Source organism: Bombus flavifrons, chromosome 10, assembly GCF_040668555.2.
Source record: "Bombus flavifrons isolate JBK064 chromosome 10, iyBomFlav1_principal, whole genome shotgun sequence".
NCBI classification, from domain to species: domain Eukaryota; kingdom Metazoa; phylum Arthropoda; class Insecta; order Hymenoptera; family Apidae; genus Bombus; species Bombus flavifrons.
Window position 1 is genome coordinate 10,609,029 of NC_138451.1, and position 17,835 is coordinate 10,626,863.

A 17,835-nucleotide genomic window follows, 5' to 3' on the forward strand; every position below is an offset into this window, starting at 1 on the left:
AGCCATGCAACTGTTTTGCCACGAGTCCCCATCTTTTCTCTGTCGTTTCGTCGTTGAGTCTCGTTGACTCATCCGCATTCGCGTACACACTGCCTCGCGTTCACCACGTGTTGCCGTCTTTGACGTCACATACTGACGTCGTCGACCACGATGCAGTAGCTGCAACTGCGACGATGATGGATTAGAGACGTCACGTTAATCCTCGCGGTACGTATATGCACCACGTTCTAGCTATTGGATAATTATGAACTATCAAGCGTCGCCGATAGAAGAGAAGGAAAAAAGAAATCTATCACTTTACGTCACACATAAAAGGAGACTACAAAGATAGGAAAACCGATGGAAGAAGACGAGCTTTCTGGACATTCTATTCGGTGGGCAACACCGATGACGTCAAACGAAGCTCTTCTTGTCTTACGATGACGTTTTAGGATTCCAGCAATAATGAGATTTCTTGCCCTTTCTAGATTGCCTCGACAGTTTATCAGAGGTATTAGTTGCTCCAAGTCTTTTTCCCCATTTAGTAATTTAACGTGATGTGCCTGCGAATGCGATGCTCCGAGAAAGCCGATGATTCTGTTTGATCACTCTTGCGGTGCACGATTTTTCGCTCGTTTCTCTATTGACTTATCGATCTACCACTTTTTACAGCATCGCCCGAATGCATCAAATATATGATAAGAAGTGTTCTAATACTCATGGACAACAATGTATGCACGCAGTGGATTTCCACAGAATTTTATTCTATTATTCTATGTTTCTCTCTTAGTTTTTCACGAAGGATCACCCTGTACCTGATATACCACTTCGTCCAGATCAAATATTTCCCGATAATTTCTTACGGTTGCAGGACTCACTACCATAATCGTATGGGTCAGTTCACGGCTACTTTTCATAAAATTCCTAAGTTTATTATTATAAGAAATTCATTACCCTTTACCAAATCACGGGAAAGTTAATTACTCGACAAAATAAATGATATCTTTAAGTAGAAATACGTGTGACTAAACAGAAGTTCTCAAAATCTTGACTTCCATTGTAACCAAAGCCGTCAATCGTCGTCCACTAAACTCGAATCATGCAGTTTCCGAAACGATATCGAAAAAGCGCACGACTTCTTTCGTGTTTGATCTGGGGCGCCGGTGGGTAACACGATTGATCGTTTAATGCCGTTCGTTTGAACGAGTACGAGCGTCATGAGTGCATTTCCGGTCGCGTATCGGACGGTAGCAGGCCGCGATAAACTTTTTAACGTGGATCTGCCTCGGCAATTGGCGTTTCGCCGATTCCCCGCGTGCAAATTCACCCCGACGCCGCGCCGTTGTTGGACGGCCATCGATTTCCGGTTTGGCATGTCGCGCACGCTGACCCGATTGCCAAACAGAAATGCATTCGGCGCACGTTTCGCTGTCATTAGAACGTAAACTCCGATAGCTCATTTACGAGCGTCAGCCCAATCAGAGGAGAATCTTCCGCTTGTTCGTTTCGACCCTCGCTACAACCGCCCCCTCTAGCGGCAACAATGACCGGAAATCACGTTCGGTTCCTGTTTCGTTAACGGACCAGGCCTTTCATCCTTGATGGGACTTTGCTGGCATCTTGAACGGGATTCGATCTTTCTTCACGGATGTACCATTTGTATAGTGCGAGTCAAGATATAACCAGATTGTAAAATGGGTCAGAAACGTACGTAAAATTGAATTCGTTAATTGAATATAATTAGATGTTTAGAAATTTAATTAATAACAAAAATCCAACAGCATATATGGGATTTTTACTATATATTCTCTTTCCATCTTCGAAAATCTTGCTCAAAAGATTTATTTACTAAATTAATAATTACCGAGAAACCAACCCATAAATGTATTTTTTTTCGATAGAACTGGTGTGAAATTTTAGTGCGTTATTTCTCTTTCACAGCACCATTTATAGGCGTCATTCGTTTATTATGCGAAGCTCTAGAAACCAATGCAGTGTAAAGACAGTCTTAATTACGGTAAGATTAAGTCCATGTCAATCCTTGAGAATAATTCTTTAATTTACGATCTCGCTGTCTCGACCCAAGCTATACATCATTGAGAATAATCGTGGCAATAAAGTAAAGGTATTAAAAAAATGACACGATGTCAGTGATCTTAATTCTCGTGTGCAGCGAACTCCATAGATATAAATAGAATGATCAAGGAGGGAGAAGTTCTCTATCTGGGATATGACTTGCTATACTAAATTGGCAATTCGATGAAAGCGTTCTTGGTTGATTAGTGGAGGTGAAGGTCAATGGCATACTTCAACAATTGTTCGTAGAGTAGTTGCGGATTACTACGAGTTGGAACTCGTGGAAACAAATGAATACATGGACAGGGAAACAAAAAGGAATCGGAAGAGAAAGTGCAAGGGGTAACATTAATCAACAGTTCAGAGAGTGCAGAGGAAACATAGAAACTTCCCCTAAAGACGTCGTCTTCTATATAGCCCGACTTCCTGGCCAACAGCACGTAAACCCAGGCATTGATAAATCCCCTTTTACCATAGTCCTCGACCTCGCTTCGTTTTATTAATCTCCCGTTTGTTTCGCGTTAAAAACAGAGACAGATTACAAATTGCTTCTGCTTAATAATAATAAAAATTTATTAATAATAATCTGGGCACCTTTGCTTCATAAAATGCACGAGAGATTTTTTGCGTAATTACGTGGAAGTACGAGCCAATAATTTCTAGCTCGTGATCGTGTCTGAAACAACTATTAGGTTCACTGGGGAGTTTTATCGTTTTTCTTCTTTCGAAAGAAAGCAATCGATCGAAGAAATTGTAACAGTAAAATCAAGTTTTCGATGTAACTTTATTTCTATTATCGCAAATGTATGAAAAGGATTTAATTATAATTGGATATATTTGAAGGTTTATCCGGGTAGGCATTACTAGGTTTACGTCGAAATGTGTTGATAATACGCGAAAATTGAAATTAATTTCAGAGAAAGTTAGGAACGAATTTAGCTAAACCTACTTTGTCAAACGTTTCAAAGCGTCGTTTTCGGACACGCGCTATATTTCAACTCACCGATTCAGTTGTTTTTATTCAAATTTATTTCACTACTGTTGAATTTTTTGCATGCTACTGCATCATATTTTTATAATTTGTGTTCTGCTGATTAAAGTATATTTAATTTGTGGAAATCTCCAAATAAACTGTGATATAATATTGCAAAATATAAAGCCCAGAAATCATAAGAAGCATCATTGATAACCAGCACGTTAAAAGTAAATAACGCATCGACTAATGTTTATTCGAAACGATGTGCAACTTCGATGAAGAATAAAGATTGAATTAATACACCGTGTCAGTTTGAAGAGACTATTATCCAACGAATAATTTACATAAACCGTAATATAATGTCAATGTTCGTTTTCATTGGATTTGCTTTACAAACGTTCGTTCATCGTAAATGTTAAATATTTTCCCTTCTATTCTCCTTCAAATTCAAGATCTCGAATAACGATTAAAACCGTACTTGAATAATGCAAGCTGCCCCGCTAAGATCAGTTTCCGATACGTAGCAGCTCAACAGCTTATCGATTAAAATCAAATCGGAATGAATAATACAGAGAGCATTGAATTGTTTTATAAAGATTTCTCTCGTTTCGTGCTTCGAAGGGAAGAAAGAAGCCGATGTTCCGAGCCCATAAATCGGAGCTGCAACTTCTTGGGGATTCGTAATCAAACGATTGCGATTCGAAAAGAACTCTGCAACACAACGACCCGGTGCAATCGTGAAAAGAGATCGAGCATTAAAGAGTTAATTAGCAAAGTTTCCAGGCCGAATTCTATTAAACTGCCGGATTTTGTAGAAAAAGAACGGAAATTCTCAAAAACTGACTTTTACATTCTAAAAGATTTCGTTTTACGATTAAATCGCGGATATTTTTACATCTTTGGGAAATTTCAAAGTGCAAACATTCGCAGAATGAATATTGACCATTGTAGAACGAATTTCTATTCGATTCCTAATTCTTTAATTACGTTCATAAAAATGGGTAAACATCTGCAGTCTATTTACGACGCTCACGATTTTGAGAAATTATTCCAGAATGAATAAATAATAAATAATAAATAATGAATAAAGTTCGATTAAACTTGAGAAATTAAGGTGTAAGTCTGTGTAAGAGAAATTAGTAGAGAAATGTTTTTCCAATGTCAAACGCTTGCAAAAATGCAGAACAAGAGAGAATGCTTTACACGCCGTCGCACAAAATTTCCTGCTCGTGTTTTCTCCATGAAACCAATATGTTTCTTCTGCTTTAGTTTTTACGTCGTCGCACCTGCTTTCCGTTTTTTTACAAGAATTTCTCCGTAGGTTCGAGTATCGTCGAGAACACAAATAGAATTTAACGAGCACTCTACTTATCGTTTATAATGCGGTACAAGAATCCCATCGTTATACCTTGTGTCTACAGCCGCTTTTTCTTCTATCGAATTAACATGTTTCCCGCGCAACCCGAGTAGTTTTATAAAATATATTCACCCCCATTCATAAGTACTGCAATACTTGCGAAAATTTCAGTAAATCTGGCAAATTATTGAAACGTTTATTGCGTCTTTTGATAACTATTCTCGTTAATTTTTACATTCATATTATTATTCGTATTATTCGTATGTCTCGTTGTTCCATTCCATATATACTATACATTAGCGACTTTATAACGCAGATTCAGGCACCTTGACAATTCTGAAAATTGAAAAATTGTAACCAATTACTTATTTCCCTGACAATCTAGATCGATTATCACGTTTCACATGAGACTGACAAATGTTCCAATATTACGATATTATAATATGAATGGAAATATAAGTATGTATATACGTAGGTGTATCTCAAAAGAAGAAAGTCTCTCATAAATGATTCCACGTAGCTATCCTCGACGCCAATTACGCAACTATTTCTCGAAGAGCTTGCTGCAGTGGAAGAAACGGCACAAGTAGCAGATGCGATTTCCTCGTTCGCACAAAATCTCAAACCACGTCTAAAGTTTTCAATTTTATACGAATGATATTAGGTTGAAGTCGGTGATTCTAGCAGACGAAGCCAGGATCACGACGAACGAACCGTCCAAAGTGGGAAACGAGGGAAGACGGTGGATACTCGTGAAACGCAAGGCACGTTTCTATCCCCTTGTTCCTGCCTTCTCTGTGCTTCGTGCCTGTCAAGAGGTAAACGATTCTCGGCGAAACGCCGCGAGAACCGATTTAAAGGGTCCTTTTGAGACACGGTCTATCGTGAGTGGATATGTTTCTCGTAGGCCACATGCAACCAACGACGCGAAAATCGATGCACCGTATTGCCCTGCATTTCAATATGCTGCCGTAAAAAGAAAAGAAATATGGTCACATATATGTACGCGTCTATCTGCATATACATGTGTAAATACGTGTATGGGTATTTTTATGTATATACATAAATAAATAAATATATATATATATATATATACATATATATAGGAAGAGAGATGACATAAGCATTCAGAGGGGACGCTGGCAGCCAGAATATAAAGTTATCGACTGGCGCGATCCAAATTCGTCGCTCGCCCTTAACAAGATTTTCACGGACCAGATGAATTTTCATGGCCGCTTGGCAATCCCGTAATAGCGATCGCATAAAGAAGCCGCGTCTACAAATTACATTTCCTTCGAGTCTCTCGTTTACGATAATTTAATTAAGGAATAAACAAATGCTCTCTGCGCGTTTGCTGTTCGTGGGCGGTGAATCCCAATGCTCTTTGCTTCGTTTCGATGATTGCTGTTTCGCAGCATATACTTTTTCATTTATTAAGCACTTGAAACCTCATGCAAGCTCCATTTTAGCTGCACAAGCATCGATAATATTTCTACACACAAAGAGCACATGACTAGAGTACAGCATAAATATTTGCATAAATAAGGAATACGTAACCACACTAGTGCACGATATTTGCACAGATAAAAAGTACATAAATTTCTTGCACACACGATTCGATAAATTCTTGCTTCAATAGATATTTCGTCGAATACAAATTTTCTATCCCTTTTATCGAAAAACGACATTCCTCCTATTGACCACTGTCAAATTCCTTCCTTTGATTGATTTCCAACTGAGAACGATATTCGTCAAACAGCAGTTCGCGAAAGTACGTAACAAATTATAAATCTGCAATACACGAAATATACTAATAGAATAAATATATTGTTAAAAACGCATCGAAATTTTCGCACACAACGTTAAGTATTGATATACTATGCTACGGCTTCTGAATTCCAATTTTTATGTATTGGCTTGGCAACTAAGTGATTGCGGATTTTGTCATTAGGTGGTAATGACAAATATTATACGATCGCGCTTTACAATCAATTTCCGTCATAAATAGAGAAATGAAACAAATACCTCGTACCATTTATGTTCGGCGTTTGTTATGCGCATACGTAACCGACAAATTGTCGTGCGTCGCTTTTACGACAGCATCGTTTCATTATGTGCAGCCTAGTTGCAAACAATAGGAGTCGACGTCAATCGGAAAATATCATATCCTGTTCAGACCAATCGTATAAATGCAATGCCACAGATTGAAGAAATTTACTGAATCAATATCGCGCACCAAACATGGTTGTCGATAATTATTATAAACTCGTTGTTTGGAAGCAAAAATTCAACCAAAACCGAGGATCGTTCTTTTTTCTCGCAACACGTAGCAAGTTCTCAGCAAACAACGATAACACGATAATCTAGCACCGAAATGAAGTTTCATTGCATTTCCCTCCGAGCACGAAAACAGTTTTCCTTTCGGTTATAGGCGGCTGGAGTAATGGGATCACGCGAATACATAATCTATCCCTTCGCCGCTCTAGATAAGAAATAAAAAGAGAATAAAAGGAAACCGGATCTAGTACGAAATTCTGTTCCTTGGCTCGACCGTAAATACATCGACGGATTATCTTTCGAAAGAAATTTGCGACGAAAACTCAAAACAAAAAACGTCGAACTTTGTCTCGGAGCATGTCAAATTTTTTACTTTTTTTTACTTCTCGAATATTTTAGGCAACGACAGTTTGTCATTTATGACACAGTATCGCAGTTGGCCAGTTCTAATTTGATGGCCAGGGACTGCATTATAAGACATAATTTGTATCTTGACTTATCGTCGAATAAAAACCAAAAGGAAAAATAAATTCGTGTTTCACGAAACGAAAAATTCATCCAAAAGAAAATGTACCCGTTGCACGAGTTTTCGCGTAAAAAATTAACGAGATTTATTAAGCTGAAGGAAATTGCGAAGGCCTAAAAAAGCGCTAGACGTTCAATGGCAACAATTTAGAGGCTCGTTAGTGCTTCCAAGTAATAAGGGTCAACAATTTCTAGTGTCTACGACAAGAAACAAGCCGATACTAACATTCATCCATGAAGGCATCAATTGCAAAAAGCTAAGACTCCCATTCTGACGACTCACTTTTCGCCTGATTCAGTTGCCTTCCCGACTTGTGTGTCTCGGAGCCTCGAGAGCTTCTTTTAATTTCAAGGAAAGAACAAATTAAGATTTAAACGCGTACCGAACGATTAGATAGCATGAACGACGATCATCCCGAAAATCCAAATGCGATGTGAAAACAGGAGAAGAAACGTCAAGGATAGGCGGCGCGATATTACGTCGACTGCATGTTTGGAATAAGCGTACGAGTCACGTAAGCGGATTTTTAGTTTCGCAAGGATGAGCTTAACGCTGCCAGACGCGACGAACAAATTCTTTCGAAAAGCTGATAATCGTGATATAAGAACGATATGCAAATATTTGCTGCCATGCATTCATACGATTTATATCTACTGTGATGTTTAACGGATTTATTAAGATTTGTTAACACGTTCGTTACAACGACGAATTGAGGCGAAACGTCCATCAAGATCATGTTTCCTTCCTTGTATAAAGTGTCTTCATATATTCATGCACGTATGTATATATATTATTATACTAAATAAAATATATATGTATAACAGACTATAGAAATAGAACCTAAATAGAAATTTATTTTATTCACTGGACGTTATAAAGAGTACTATACTTTGGATATTTCATGTATTTTTGTATATTATACCCAACTTAGTCATTTCTGCATCCTTTAATTTCCCATAATTACACAGAGATGCGTAGTCTGTTAATAATATAATATATTTTATTAAGTAATTTCAAAAGTTGAAAATTACATATAAATTAATCTTAAAGTATCATACATTTGCGACGTTGATATCGTGTTAATTTATTCATATATTGCGGATGCTTGTTTAAATTTAGATTGTCATGAATAATCACTAAAGAAATTTCCTTCATCCTCTAAATATTATAACTCGTATTTCCTATATTCTGACATGTTATATAAATTCTGTACGTTTTGGTTCATTTAAATTTTCAACACACGATAGGACGCTATATAAAAACAGATCGAATATTCCAATACATTTCTCAAATGAAAACAGCTTTCAATTCTAGGTTGTCACAACATTCTACTAGTAATAAGAATTCGAGAATGACATTAGCTGGGATGGAATTGATGCACAAAGTTGATGGTATAAAAATATCATGCGATATAACCTTAACTACATATTATACAATCGATAGTATAATCCAACGAAATAGCCAAACTTTATAACCTGTAAAATTAAAACTAACAGCTTGAAATTCCGCCTGGATCGTTGAGAATAATACGGTAATTACGTTACCCCCTCGCGGATTTTGCCTGAAATACCACCAACTAAGAACGTAATACGTTCAATCGTCATTTGAGATCTTTATGATCCGCTTTTATCCATATAAATTGTAGCTAATCGATCGAAGAAATTCACCTTACGATACGCGACAGTTCGTCTCCTGTTAGGACCGTTAACTCTCCTTTGATTACGAAAAGAATGATTCGATCCGATCATGAATGAACCAAATGACTGTACGAGGATTATTTTCGGAGTTGGATTAGGGATGAAGTTTAGTATTGACACATTCTTCCGGGAAATCTCCGACTTCCTTTGCTATTCTTCGAAAAGATCGCGAGAAAACTGAAACTTCGTGCACGTAGGAATTACACGGAAACTTCAAACCTTTATTATCGAAGATTATTTCAGAATGCAAACGTACACACAAAAGTTTGAAATTAAATTGTATATTTTAACACCACAACTATCAAATCTAACAAAATAATGCGTTCCACATCTATTTCTGCAATTACTATTTGTGCAATTACTAGGCCACACTGTCAAACGTATAATATGGCTACACTGTAGATGTAAAATTAATCATAAAAATGCTTTTCTTAGATAGGAGAGAGAGAGAGAGGATATTTAATTATCATGAAAGGGTATCGCAACTTAAAAAGGATTGAGAAACACTAACCGCTTGTGACGTCTACGTATTGCGCGATTAAAGCTAAGACATAAATCTATGACGTAAATTGTCTATTTTGATAGATTCAGCAAGAGGATTATATCTAATTTGCGCGTCCATCCAGCCGCAGCCCAATATCCATCTATAATTTAAAAAGCGAAAGCCGATAATCCACGGTAGAACGATATCCACCCACTCGACACTTTTTGCGATCGATGACAATTTGACTGGTGCTCGATTTTCCGATTTCACAATTTCCCATATCAAGCGTACGTCTATCGATAAATATATAATTTAATATTGAGATTCCAAACTGTCGAAACTTCTTTTTGTCGCATCTTCCAAGATTACTGAAGAAGCTTAGAAGGATAGAGCACGATTTCGAGAATGATGAACAAGAAACCACCAGAGAATCCAATGGCGACTAATAAAAATGCTGGAACGAATTGCTGCAAGTGAAGTTCTGTTTTGTATTCTTCGTCCTGTGCAGTTTGCGATAACATAGCGCGCAAGTTCTTTTCCAAAGCAATCTGGATCAAAAAATCTAATATTCCAAAATCGATGTATTTGTTGATCTCTTCGTTGAGGTGTTCCAAATACGGGGATCCCTTCCAGGTAGCCAAAGCCAGAGGAAAACTGCATATCACATCTGTGGTTATGGTGTACGCCTGTGTCGTCTCGATAGCATCACTGCGTGAAGAATTTAACACTATGACCAACGCAAAAGAGGAATTCGTTCCGTCCAAAAGATCATAATATTGCCTTAGGTACGCATCTTGATCAAATATCACAAATTTTTTTCGAACACTTTCAACAATTTCATCCTGGTCAAATATTTCGAACAATCTCGCGAATGCCGCTGTCCCGCCGATTTGGAACGACGATGAGATCAGCTCTTTCATCGTTTCGAGCTTCAGATCGGACATATTGATCAGCTGATCGGCCAAAGAATCGACGTAAAGTTGCGTGAGAAATAAACCGAAGATGCACCACGCGAGGAAGTGAATTTTAGTTGAAAGTCTGGTGGGCTGACGAGCAGTGGAGACTCCAATTATCAGAGCAAATATATCTAAAAAGGAAAGATCACGAAATAAGAAGATTTTGACGACGCAACCCAATAGTATAGATCCTCCTACTGCTGCCCAGACGTACTGCTGAAACGGCTGAACCAGTCCTTTCAGTGACACGTTAGGAACCTTTGGGACTAGCCACACTACTTTCGACGTGTCATACGAGCTCGAGTAATCTATATCCTCGTCAGACTGCTGTAGAATACGACCAATAACGAAGTCGGCGTTAATATCGTTATAGATGTACATTTGCACCTGTTCCGCATAGCTGGTATTATCGTTCCACACGACTTTTTCTCGTTCGATTTCCTGGCCTCTTAACGCTTCCTCTGTCAATGCTCCCTCGAACCCCGATAAACGCTTTGAATCATTTCCAACTATCACATATGGAGACTGTTCGAAGTAGGCTACCTTCAAAACACAACCGTTCGTCTTCGGCGCACTGATGTGTTTCAATTTACTCCAAGAATTTCCTTCACATTTGTCCAAGATAACTGGAGGAGATACGGTGCATATTTTACCGGGTTGAAAAGTGAGGCTACCAGCAGCGAGAACAGAATCACCAACTTTTGCTAGGATGACGACGGTAGCGATTCTTCGGGACCACATCGATTGCATTACAACGTCAGCGTGCTCGAGGAAGCTTTCTTCGTCTTGAAACGAGCTTATTAATATCGTAATAAAAGGACAAGCGCGATCGCAAGGTTCGAGTATGTAATGGTTGTCCTCGAGACTGTTAGCGTTCTGCATTAGAACGATCGTGCTCAAGGCGGATTCGTGTGCCTCGAAGTCCAGGTCTACAGTGTGTTTGAAGAATGCGAAATAATTGCGAAGACTTCTCACGAACGACTGAACTATGTTCTGGATACTTTCTTCGTTATCTATTGCTACGAAAGAAATTCTATCTGGTCTGTGTACGTACTTTTCCAAGAAACTGTTGATGCAAGGTATCGACGTTGAAAATTCTTCTCGTTGATTCTCCTCGTCTAACAGACTTTCGATGATCAATCTTCGATGACCCGATTTATTTTTCTTTTCGTACACGTCGGAATAGGTTTGAGGTACGACGATGGGCCGCGTGAGATGTAAGAAAGTAAAAACGAAGAGAAGCACGGTAAAACGGCGAAGGCACGACCGAGAGAGCGACATTCCTGTGAAGTTTCCACGAGGACAAAGGCTGTACTGCTCTTTGTGAGTGGTTCACTCGTGAGCAAGCAAGATAATCAAGGACTCGATGTTCTCTGTCAGATACCAATCGCCAAAGCGACCGTGAACTTATTACACAATACAGCGTGAAACGATAACGAACTTTGATCGACATACATGGTGAAGACTCATTTTGTCCACGAAACAAAATTTATCTCCCATCGATGTAGATGTAACGAGTCGGAGGACCGGTCCCTAGAGCAAGACTATTTTCCCAGTCGAAAATGAAATTCCTCTGTTTGCGTAGTAGTCGCATGTCGCATCCACGATGCAATAGAGCCTATGCAAATACTTGCAGCGCGCCAGCGATATTCGAAACAACATTTCAGTCATGCAATCATAACGTTAAAAACGCGCACCATGACGTGATCAACTTTCGAGGTCGTATTATTGGACGTGTATTTCCTTGCATCAACGAGGATACCTACTTTGAACTTCTCGGCCATTACATTTCAAGATAATCTAATGTTTTCTAGTCTATCTTCTCTGAGACTATTCTATATCGAAGTTTGAAATCGAAATCTGTTGAGGTTATTCGATGTATAATCAGAGAAAACTAGTGGATAAATTGTAAGGCAGAAAATATATTTAAATATAAGTGTAATTATAAGTAAGAATACAATTTGAGCTGGTCCAGATCCGCACGCTAGCTGTGTTACCCAATAACTGAAAACCCCGAAGCCAACGTCGCTTGTCTACTGTTTATGGTCTGATTTCGTCGCAGTCTTTTGTCTACGCGCTGTCGATGGCTTCAGTGCTTGAGAAACTAAAAAGACCAGATGTGGAGTTTTCTTATAAGTGGTAACCACTTCAACAAAATCAAACACATATGGTTCTATTTGAAAAATGATTCGACTTTGAAATTTCACTTGACTTGTAAAAAAATAATTTGCACCATATGATGTTCCTCTTTACACCAAACAACTTTTCAAGAAAACAGCTTTATTGATAAAATCAGTCCCGCATGAGATAATTCAGCATAGCGAGATAAAGAAAACATCTTGTACACTATCCTCCTTTCCAGAAATTTGGAAGTATCTAAATACTAATAAAGGATATCATGGTGGATTAAAAATGAGGAAGACAAAACTGTAACGTTGAAAATAATGACTATCTGACTCAGCCACACACTTCTTTTTTTTTGCAGAGCATTCGTGAGAATCCTGTGTGCCTGCTGCCCGGGGCGAGTAAGGCGGCGATATCAGCCGGCATTCAGATGTAAACCAAGTCAAGTGAGTATGAAATATTCATACTTCTCGTACAAATTGTGTACGATTTGCGCGTACAAAATATGTGCCCGTTCGGCCAGTTCGTTGTTCCCGTTTTCTACCGGCATGAAAAACCCATATACGGAAAACAACCCTGTTGGAGGATACCATAAATTGCCTCCGAGTCACGTTCCTCGGTTTTATCTCGGAAAATGCAATGACCGGTCAGTTGTATTCGTATTCGACTCAGCGAAAGCGCCCTCCCCCTTGACACGAGCAGAAAAAGAGGAAGTCAGTTATTTCAAAGCCAGCTATTACATGGCCACGATTACTCTCTCACTTATTAAGAAGAACATTGTTCAAAGTTCCACCAGGTCTGCAAACATCTTGTACATACAATCTAGATAGCTATTCGCTCTGTTGTCTTCACATGTAATTTGTACGAAGCTACAGAATGTCGGAACGATTAGATTTCTTCTCAAAGTCGATACATAGCGCTCGACTAAGATAGTCTGTCCTTTCCACGAGCAAAATCTCGTTATCATTCCATCTGCTATTCCGGAACCATGACAAAAACATCCAACTCTCTCATCTGCACGATCCATTAAGCTAGGTGGACTGACTTCGAAGATAGAGATCGTCGAGTAATACGAGCTTCCTTCTCGCTGATCGATATCAATGAATTTTCTATGAATGCTTAATTTCAGACCTTCTAAACTACGTCACGATATCACAGCATATCGTGATGAATCATTCATCTCCGTGAAGACACGGAGACCGTGATTTTTCCAAAGATGGAAACAACCTCTGTAAGTTTGCTTCGAGTTGCAGAAGAAATTAGGCTTGCTTTTGTGCCATTTTCCCGGCACGTTCAGGCTCGAGGGAGCAACAGGCGAAGACAAATGTCGAACCCTTCGAGACTGTGTTGCAAACCAATTCGCAGGATTTATTAGGACAATAAGCAACGCCAAGGCGAGAGAATGGTTTCAAGCCAAGTATAAAGCGGTCAAGGGAATGCGGTAAAGGGCTGTATCGAGTTATATAATCGCATAACGCGGTTTTGAAAGCTCGCCAAGAGGAAGAAATTTATTATTTCGATTGCTAAAGTTTTTATCTCGAGAAGATTCCTCTGAAGTCTTCTCTGATAACGCCGTCGGCTTAACCTACGAACAATTTTAAGAACGTCTACGTTCTGCTTTGAATAAACGGTTCTTTTTGTATTAGATCGTCCAGTAAGTACGCGCTTTTCATGTCTTCATTACCTAAAAACTTCTAAATTCGATACCATTCTCATTTTAATATTATTTATTTATTCGTTTATTAACCGTTATAAATCCTTTGGAAATAGATAACAAATTTACAATGTTTTGTAAGAAGCAAACAATGTTACATTTAACTGTTATTGGTTCGACTTAATTAATATTAAATCTACGTATATAATAATACCTTAGCAATATACTGCAAATATGTTAAGGTAACGTAACACGTATTTAATTCCAAAACCAAATGTGAAAATAATTTTGACGTGGAATTGATTGGCAACGTTATCGAATTTCAATATTAGCTTGCTATAAAAAACGGAAAATGAGGCTCATCACGTTTCTAACTCGCAATCTTCATACAGCTCACTTAATCTTTGAAATGCTTATTCACTAGTCTTTAGATTGGTCATCTTGATCGTTCATCGTTCTGTATTCATAAGAATTATTATAGCATAAACTTATCGAAGCACGAACTTATTGAATGAACTAACCGAAGCCACCTCTTCTTTTCGAAAATCATGCGAGCTATTTCGTGGATTTTCCATATGAACGACAGGCCTCGCTTTTGAAACGGAATTCAAGTGAATATCTCTGTAAACGTATCTATCAACACCGAATATAAATGCGTTTCGAACTGTCAAGGGAAATATCGAAGGTTCGCTGGCCGAGTCCGATGCGTAGGAAAAAATGCGAATACAAGATGAAAAAGATGAAGTTGTTCGATACTATCGTCGAAACATATTGGTTCTCTTTACTTCGCGAAACTTCATCCACTCCCACGACGCATCGTGTTCACAGTCTGCGGGCGAAAGTTTTCTTGTTTATTAAGTGGAAAAAGTTGCAAGTAGTCATAGACGGCGCAGAAAGGAAAGGAAAAATGCCGATGCTCGTTCACGTCACACGTAAACCTAATTTCACTAGTTAAATTTACTGTTTGCGTTCGATTTCCATATAATATCATGCCGCATTTCGTGTGGCGCTTCCGCTGGTACGGTTGAACAAATATGTAGTTTGCGCGAGTTCAAGTCGTGATATCAGGTGGAAAACTTCCAAGCTTCGAAGCCACTCCGATTAGGTATACGCAACAATGTTCTATTCCTGATATAATTCCTTTACTAGTTACTTCGTGTACACCCGTTTCCTGAATAGTGGTTTCCTCGAAAGCCGTTCGTGAAAACTTTATCTACATCGTTTACCTTTATATCGCGTTAGATGAATCTCGAATTCACAGAAAACCTATTAATCGTGCCTTTCTCTTACGTAAATATGCACCGTTTATTCGAAACAAAGGGTCTGCGCATATTGAGTTACAACAGCCTAGGATTTTAGATCGAATATAACTTCGTCGACTCTGATCGATTAACCCTGTTCAATGTATAGCGCAGAACGAGTATGCTACTGAGGCAAGGAGGAGGCTGCAAGATGAAAGGGTACGGATGGACACGGAGTCGAGTGTATTAATGTTTTTTCAGAGATTCGCATCGGGAAGGTACTACTCCGCTTATTCGCTCCACCACGTGCGAAGCAGCCGAGAGAGTTCGTGCGAGCAAACCTACATTTAACGATGGGATATCGCCGCGGTGTGGATTGTCGTCAATTGTTGGACACCTCCTCGAAACCTTTCTAGCTTCCTCCTTGTCCTTCCATTCGTTACCATCGAAGCATCGTCCTCCCTGAGACAAATCCTAACCCAGTAATCGCCCGGAGACACTTGGTACAGAGATTATCGACGAAGGACTCTGTCACCATCCCATATAACATAGTCTCGGTATGTTGATTAGTGAATGGATTTATCGATCACTGACACACACACACACACGCGCACACACATACATCACATCTGCTACACGTATACGAGCACTTGCACCAGTAGCACCGTATGCGACGACAGTGCACGTGTTTGGTATGCTTAGGTACACGTAGCACCTCCAATCTATGTACGTTTCGAGACATCTGTGCACCCCCGATTACGATTATCCCGAGTAGAAAGACATCACAAAGTTTTAACCCTTTTCCTCGGAAGATTCATGCCATTCATTTGAACAATTTTTGGCGAGAGAGTGGAAAAGCGCAACTGGCACCAGGACAGTGGTAAAAAATACAGGAATATTATTTAGAGTTTTTGTGCTTCGAGCGGAAATTGTGACATGATGAAAAAATAAAAACGCAAAAAAAAAGATGCGGAGAGAAAATAGGAGAAATATCACATTGCTCGCAAGGGAATAACATCTGGCTAGTGAACAATGATGGAGCGACGTTCCTCCAATCGATGCAGTGAATGTTGCGCAACTTCTGTGCCACAAAAATACGCGTACATAAATTTTCTATGCGCCGAACATGCTTGGCCGCGGACGAAAGAAAGTCCAAATGGCCGATAATTAATGCGACCCTCTAAAAGGACTGGCGTACCCTTCGCGCATGACGCGATTCATTTAATTTATCATCCAATTTGCAGCAAGCGTATTACTGTTCGCTGGCAGACAACGCGTAACAATTCGAAATCAATCACCTAATTCGCTTCAAGTCTCGCGATCGCAGCCGTTCATTTATCAATGCAGCTAAATTAAATTACCCGCACGATGTAATGTAATCGATCTGCCCGAAGTAATAGAGTAAGGACCGTCTCCTCCTGGCTTGGAATTTGCCGTAGGATCGAACGTTTTTTCCATGATGGATCGAAAAGAAAATTCCGAGCTCGATGCGGCGCACATGTTCGATTAACGTGCAATTGCGTTACAGCGTGTAATCGGATCAAATGAAATGTTCGTATCATACTACACCGAGAAATAAATAGCATTAACAGGAATTAGAATTGCCATTTTCGAATAAATCCAGTGATTTTAGTAATTCACCGACGAAAACTTGACGGATATATGCTGAAACCTCCATTCAACGAAAATATATAAATAAACGTAATAGAATATAAACAAAATAAGCCAGGAAAGCAAACAAATGAAAATATGTATAAATAAACGATAAAACTGCAACAGCCTGCACGATCGATGGTACCCTCGATCTGAATAAGAAGCGTACGGAATATTTTAAAAAATCGTTTTTATATTTTTTAATGAATTTTACCACGCGCCAGCTACTATAATGAAAACGATCAGTTCCTTCAAGCTGAGCCAATACATTACACTTGCAAACCACTTTGAAACTCGAACGCATCTATTCGCCGCATTAATCCTGTTTTCTGGGTGCAATCACGATCGCGTTTACGATTCATCTGCGCTACTTCATTTTGCGAGCGAACGTTCCCAGAGCTTCAAGCCACCCTTGTGAAATTCGCCCTTATCTTATTTCGTTAGACGCGGAGCACCAGCTTGCATACACCCATTCTCTCTCGAGATTTTACATACTTCCATAAAACGTCGACGAAACGCGGCACCGCGTGTTCCTGCGACTCGTCCAACTTTCCAGTTGGGAAACTTACAGCTGCAGGTTGACCCTGTATTAGCTGCTGAGAACAAAAGTCGCAAGTCGAGGAGTTTCGCTTCTTTCTGTTGTATTAGAATCAATAATCACCAAAAGCATACATAAACACAACAGCTTTCTAACATCTCTCGACTGTTTTACGTCCTCTTTAATCGCTCTGAGCACTTCCTTATAAATGTAATAGAGAGAGAGAGAGAGAGAGAGAACTAAAAAGATGACTAGTCAAAGAAATGCGGATCTGATTGGTTATTTCTGGTAGATTCG

The 17,835-nt window shown here is 39.1% G+C and overlaps 2 protein-coding genes across 8 annotated transcripts in view; one reads left to right on the forward strand and one right to left on the reverse strand.

The window, feature by feature from the left end:
* Dop1R2 (dopamine receptor 2) overlaps positions 1 to 17,835 on the forward strand; it is an 84,013-nt gene that overhangs the window by 57,772 nt on the left and 8,406 nt on the right. For 5 of the 7 annotated variants that reach the window (XM_069121211.1, XM_069121212.1, XM_069121214.1 and 2 more), the window contains exon 4: positions 12,814 to 12,898. The exons of 1 other annotated variant lie outside the window; for it this stretch is intronic. In XM_069121211.1, coding sequence (XP_068977312.1) covers positions 12,814 to 12,898 — 85 coding nt within the window. Of the gene's footprint in view, positions 1 to 12,813; positions 12,899 to 15,608; positions 15,905 to 17,835 lie in introns of all 7 variants that reach the window. One more of the 7 variants, XR_011174156.1, reaches the window with a different exon arrangement.
* LOC138184359 (uncharacterized) lies at positions 9,738 to 11,697 on the reverse strand. Its single transcript, XM_069122242.1, has one exon. It carries the CDS (start codon positions 11,607 to 11,609, stop codon positions 9,738 to 9,740), a length of 1,872 nt encoding a protein of 623 aa, XP_068978343.1. The 5' UTR covers positions 11,610 to 11,697.

Bases quoted from the DNA above. Each gene is read 5' to 3' on its own strand.
- LOC138184359 (XM_069122242.1), bottom strand. From the start codon at position 11,609: ATGTCGCTCTCTCGGTCGTGCCTTCGCCGTTTTACCGTGCTTCTCTTC.